The sequence below is a fragment of the Lithobates pipiens genome, unplaced genomic scaffold, assembly GCF_037356315.1.
Source record: "Lithobates pipiens isolate NorthernLeopardFrog02 unplaced genomic scaffold, aLitPip1_a1.2 Scaffold_22, whole genome shotgun sequence".
Taxonomy (NCBI): domain Eukaryota; kingdom Metazoa; phylum Chordata; class Amphibia; order Anura; family Ranidae; genus Lithobates; species Lithobates pipiens.
The window spans coordinates 22,519,757-22,526,227 of record NW_027507784.1 but is presented as its reverse complement, the minus strand read 5'-3'; the positions used below and the strand labels follow the sequence as shown (position 1 = coordinate 22,526,227).

At 49.3% G+C, this 6,471-nt stretch overlaps 1 protein-coding gene across 2 annotated transcripts in view; it reads right to left on the bottom strand.

Moving 5' to 3' along the window:
* Nucleotides 1-241: 241 nt before the first annotated feature.
* LOC143923403 (very long chain fatty acid elongase 4-like) overlaps nt 242-6,471 on the bottom strand; it is a 30,300-nt gene continuing 24,070 nt past the window's right edge. For both annotated transcript variants that reach the window (XM_077447061.1, XM_077447060.1), the window contains exons 7-8: nt 5,891-6,018; nt 242-1,404 (exon numbers count right to left, since the gene is read on the bottom strand). In XM_077447061.1, coding sequence (XP_077303187.1) covers nt 1,231-1,404; nt 5,891-6,018 — 302 coding nt within the window. In that variant the 3' untranslated portion in view covers nt 242-1,230. The remainder of the gene's footprint in view (nt 1,405-5,890; nt 6,019-6,471) is intronic.

The window sequence follows — 6,471 nt, the reverse complement described above, 5'->3', positions numbered from 1 at the left end:
TATCTATGGTATTAATTTAATTTGTGTTCCCTTCAGTCTTAAAAAAAAATCTACAAGCAAAAATGAGGGTAAAATGAATATATTATCCAACTTAGTTAAAAAAAAAAAAAAAAAATAAGTTGGATAATATATTCATTTACCCTCATTTTTGCTTGTATGTATATATATGTATATATATATATATATATATATATATATATATATATATATATATATATATATATATATATATATATATATATTTAAACTAACTTCTTTAATTGTTTAGGAAACAGAAGTTGGTGCGCCCTTTTGTGGCTGCATCCCATCATTCCGGGATACTGAAATAGGGGTTGCTGCGCCCTCTTGTGGCTGCATTTCAAAAGTAAAATATGATGGAAAAAATAAAAAAGAGTTGCAGATATGACAATTTGCTTGCAATTTATTTTTAAAAACACTGTTTAATGGTATTAATTTATTTCCGTCAGCCTTAAAGAAAAAAAAAAAAAAATTCTGCATGCAAAAACGAGGGTCAAATTTATATATTATCCATCTTTTTTTTTTTTTTAAAACCAACTTCTCTGTTTTTTTTTTTATTGTAATGCAACATTTTGGCACGGGGGGGGGGGGGGGGCGGGGGATTTTTTTGTAAATAAGTGAACCCTTAGAATTTTTAGAGGTAGGTGAAGAGGTCTCGGTTATCTTCTTATACTGTTATGCACACTCAGAACCTGGGAGACATTGCATGAGGTCAGACAATCAGCAGAACAGCAAGTGTCAGTCTTCAATGAATAAAAAGTGTTCATAATAAATAAAATGTATAAAATGTTGATGAAAAGTTGTAAATCTTCCGGATTCCTCCCTCTGAGGAACGAGCAGCAAATAACAGTTGGAGGGGCAATAACTGTACAGCACTTTCCGCTGGCCCTATGAGTGCCTTTAAAACTACAATGCCCTCTCTGTTCTCAGGGATCTACATGATCGTAGTACCCAGACTCTGTGTGCCCCCCCCCCCCCCCGAACCGTGATTTAATATTCTTCCTGTAGTTTAGTGTTCCCTAGGTGCTGTATGTGCCCCTCGGGTAGGTCCCAAGCAGTGTCCCGGCTGTCTATGGTTGCTTTGTCTGGATTTCTTGACTTCTCATATCACCCTCTGATTTTGTCGCCCGCGCTCGCTCTCAGGTTGGTACTGCTGTTCTATGTTCTGCTCCGCGTGGGAGGAGCATCCTCTTCTCAAGAGGCGGAGCATCTTCACAACTTCTTCTTGTGGGAGGCTCGGCGGATGTAGGTCTGGTAGTAGAAGTTGAGGAAAAGGATGATGAGGGAAATGATATAACCAAAGACGGCTCCGTTGAACCCGTCGGGAAACGGGCAGTCCGTGAAGAGGTTGTAGCCGGAATGGAAAGCAATTGCCACAAACTGGGTCTGCAGAGATAAAAAAAAAAAAAAAAGTTTGCCTTGTTGCCTCTCTGGAAAGTGATCCATGGCGAATCGCTTTTCTGAGAGTTGACAGTTGACCAGAAGGTGATATGTAGACATTTGCAAATATATATTTTTTTGGTTTAGTTTAGATGTGTTAATCTAGTTACCGTATTTATCGGCGTGTAACACGCACTTTCCCCCTGAGAATAGAGGGCACCTCAGAGTGGGAGGGGGATGAGCGCCACCGGAATTCACTGAGCCACCATCTCCTGTATAATCGGCTCTCACTCAGCTCTAATGTCACACACACACACAGTCCTACCTCCGCCACCGGCATTGGACCAGTGTTCTGTCAATCACAGGAGCTGGTCCAATGCCGATGGCGGAGGCAGGACTGTGTGTGTGACTGCCGACTGAGAGCCGAGTAAACAGGAGATGATGGCTCATGAGTTCCGGCATGAGAGATGGTGAGGCTGCAGATGGGCACAGATCAGGCTGCATTGAGGCTGCAGATGGGCACAGATCAGGCTGCATTGAGGCTGCAGATGGGCACAGATCAGGCTGCATTAATGCTGCAGATGGGCACAGATCAGGCTGCATTGAGGCTGCAGATGGGCACAGATCAAGCTGCATTGAGGCTGCAGATGGGCACAGATCAAGCTGCATTGAGGCTGCAGATGGGCACAGATCAAGCTGCATTGAGGCTGCAGATGGGCACAGATCAAGATGCATTGAGGCTGCAGATGGGCACAGATCAAACTGCATTGAGGCTGCAGTGCAGATGGGCACAAATCTGGCAGAATCGAAGCTGCAGATGGGCACAGATCAGGCTGCATTGAGGCTGCAGATGGGCACAGATCAGGCTGCAGATGGGCGCAGATAAAGCTGCATTGAAGCTGCATTAAGGCTGTAGATGGGCACAGATCAAGCTGCATTGAAGCAGCACTGATCAGACTGCATTGAGGCTGCAGATGGGCACTAATCAGGCTGCAGATGGGCACTAATCAGGCTGCATTGATGCTGCAGATGGGCACAGATCAGGCTGCATTGATGCTGCAGGTGGGCACAGATCAGGCTGCATTGAGGCTGCAGGTGGGCACAGATCAAGCTGCATTGAGGCTGCAGGTGGGCACAGATCAAGCTGCATTGAGGCTGCAGGTGGGCACAGATCAAGCTGCATTGAGACTGCAGGTGGGCACAGACCAAGCTGCATTGAGGCTGCAGGTGGGCACAGACCAAGCTGCATTGAGGCTGCAGGTGGGCACAGATCAAGCTGCATTGAGGCTGCAGGTGGGCACAGACCACGTTGCATTGAGGCTGCAGGTGGGCACAGATCAGGCTGCATTGAGGCTGCAGATGGGCACAGATCAGGCTGCATTGAGGCTGCAGATGGGCATCAGGCTGCTTTGAGGCTGCAGATGGGCACAGATCAGGCTGCATTGAAGCTGCAGATGGGCACAGATCAGGCTGCATTGAGGCTGCAGATGGGCACAGATCAGGCTGCATTGAGGCTGCAGATGGGCACAGATCAGGCTGCATTGAGGCTGCAGATGGGCACAGATCAGGCTGCATTGAGGCTGCAGATGGGCACAGATCAGGCTGCATTGAGGCTGCAGATGGGCACAGATCAGGCTGCATTGAGGCTGCAGATGGGCACAGATCAGGCTGCATTGAAGCTGCAGATGGGCACAGATCAGGCTGCATTGAGGCTGCAGATGGGCACAGATCAGGCTGCATTGAGGCTGCAGATGGGCACAGATCAGGCTGCATTGAGGCTGCAGATGGGCACAGATCAGGCTGCATTGAGGCTGCAGATGGGCACAGATCAGGCTGCATTGAGGCTGCAGATGGGCACAGATCAGGCTGCATTGAGGCTGCAGATGGGCACAGATAAGGCTGCATTGAAGCTGCAGATGGGCACAGATCAAGCTGCATTGATGAGCTCTGACCATTATTTTGCTTTAAAAAATTGATTTATTTTTTAAAAAACGTTTTTTTCCCTGAAGCTTCCCTCTTAATTTGAAGGTGCGGGTTATACGCCAATAAATATGGTATTTAGTTCCATTAACCACTTACGGACCGCCCGCTGTCGTTATACGTCAGCTGTTTGAAGTGGAATATCATTGTTATGGCAGCAGCTAGCTGAAGGGCTCACCTATGCCAATCCAGCAGGCAGAAGGAGGGTTGGAGGAGGGAGCATCCCTCCGGGCATTCCAAGCCCTTCAGTGCAAGCAGTGCTGGACAGCTGGGCTCACCATGACACCATCCACAATGCCACTTCCTGCCGGCGGGCTCTCAGTGCTGCCGACTCAGCAGCTCCCACTCCAGCTCCTACTCCACAGCCTCCGAGTCCCGAGCATTCAAGCTGCACGGGGCGGGGTTTAGATCAACACTGGTGTTCTGGCCCCGCCCCTCCCTGCTGGCTGTGAAATAATAGGTATCGTTCTGCACAGCATGGCGCACCGCTGCCAGCCTACCTCCCCTGTGTATCCATCACTCTCAATGCCATCATGGCCCCCCCCCCCCCCAATTTCCGGGCAGCCTGAGCACATAGAGAAAATCCAGGAGCCCCCTCATGCAGCTGGGGCCCCTGGGCAGTGCCCAGGTGGGCCCACTAAGATGGCTCTGGGTTGAGGTCAGGACTCTGTGCAGGTCAGTCAAGTTCCTCCATCCCAAATATCTTTATGGACCTTGCTTTGTGCACTGGTGCCCAGTCATGTTTGAACAGGAAGGGGCCGTCCCCAAACTGTTCCCACAAAGTTGGGAGCATGAAATTGTCCAAAATGTCTTGGTATGCCGACCCCTCAAGAGTTCCCTTCACTGGAACTAAGGGGCCAAACCCAACCCCCTGAAAAACAACCCCCACACCATAATCCCCCCTCCACCAAATGGTTTGGAATAGTGCACCAAGCAAGGTCCATAAAGACATGGCTGGTGGGAGGGTCGGGTACGCGGCCTTCTGAAAACATCCCAGCCCCCGGCCTCAGTATTCTTCTCAAAGACCCTCAGTTCTGATGCAAGCAGTGGGTGGGCTTTTGGGAGGAGTTATGCAAATACCAGAACTACCTTGATGGGTGGAGGTCAGCCTGGAGGACTGGGCATCCCTAGGCAGACTTAATTTGCATACAGACAATCCCGGGGGAACAAAGACATGTAATTCTCATCCTCAGGGACCTTCAGGCATTCTGGGTGGGGTGGAAAGTCCTAGATGGTGCTGGCTGTCCCCCCGCCATGACCATGAAGTGGGCCCCATTTGAATTGCTGCAGCTTCCATTGCACATTATGAGAAGCTCACAGTGTGCGGTAAAATCAGAGGAAGCTATTTCAGTACAAGAGAGGAGCCGCTACAACTGAGCAAGACTGAAGGGAAGACATGGACGCAGGGGCGGACTGACAACTCATGGGGCCCCCGGGCAATAGGAGAATATGGGGGCCCCCGGGCAATAGGAGATCATGGGGCCCCCGAGCAATAGGAGATTATGGGGCAATAGGAGATTATGGGGCAATAGGAGATCATGGGGCAATAGGAGATCATGGGGCCCCTGGGCAATAGGAGATTATGGGGCAATAGGAGATCATGGGGCAATAGGAGATCATGGGGCCCCCGGGCAATAGGAGATTATGGGGCAATAGGAGATCAAGGGGCCCCCGGGCAATAGGAGATCATGGGACCCCCGGGCAATAGGAGATTATGGAGCAATAGGAGATCATGGGGCCCCGGGCAATAGGAGATTATGGGGCAATAGGAGATCATGGGGCCCCCGGGCAATAGGAGATTATGGGGCAATGGGAGATCATGGGGGCCCCGGGCAATAGGAGATCATGGGGCCCCAGGGCAATAGGAGATCATGGGGCCCCAGGGCAATAGGAGATTATGGGGCCCCCGGGCAATAGGAGATTATGGGGCAATAGGAGATTATGGGGCAATAGGAGATCATGGGGCCCCCGGGCAATAGGAGATCATGGGGCCCCCGGGCAATAAGAGATCATGGGGCCCCCGGGCAATAAGAGATCATGGGGCCCCAGGGCAATAGGAGATTATGGGGCCACACAGTTACTGGAGAGAGGCGGGGCAACTATAATCTTGGGATAAAAAAAAATAAAAGGAATAAAAAACACAGATTTTTACATACTGTCCCTGGTTTTATTGAGGCTGGCAACCCTGATGGGGCCCCCTAGTGGCATGGGGCCCTCGGGCAGTGCCCATTGCCTGAATGGTCAGTCTGCCCCTGTGTGGAGATCATTTACAGGCCAAGTGCTGCTTTGCATGGTGGGACTCAGATGTTTCTCAGCCTAATCTCAAATACAATCTGAATGTACCTAATAGCACTTTACATTTCCTTAGGCAAGCCCTTAGGAAAATTCTATATATTTATATATTGTGATTTTAGCACAGCTGCAGTATTTGCTGGTGGACAACGTCGGCATGCTGAATATACTTTCACTTGTCCTCTGGAATTGCTCTTCTAGAAATCTCTCGGACACTCACCAGCTGCAGTATGGTCAAGTATCTCTTCCACCACAAGTACTTCTGCACGGAGGGCCCCAGGACCGCCAGAGCGTAGTACAGGTACATGAACATGTGCACAAAGGAGTTCAGCATGCCAATGAAAAATGCTGGAAAAAACAAAACAAACAAAACACACAAGTAAGTGGGGAAAACGTCACTTTTAATATAGGAAACCGATAGGTGATGGCAAAACAAAGATGGCTCTGTCCTTCCGGAGAGGAGAACTGATGGGGCATTGCCAGCAGAGTCCTGTGATCTCTGATAGAGGCAACACATGCCTGGAAATGTTATAGTGACACGTTATTCAGAGAACATCAAAGTATATCCAATGCTAGGGCCACTATAACAAGTCATGGACGAGGGGGTACAACGGGGCACTACATGCACTCAAAACACTTCACCATCATATACAGGATGAGGGTAATACTGCCCGACCTTCTGCCCCCCCCTGTCAGTTATTTTCAAGCTTTTAAAGAGGCAGTAAAGTCAAATAAAAAAATAAAAAAAGACACCCTGCAATGCAAAAGGCATAACGAGCTAGTATGCATAGCATACTAGCT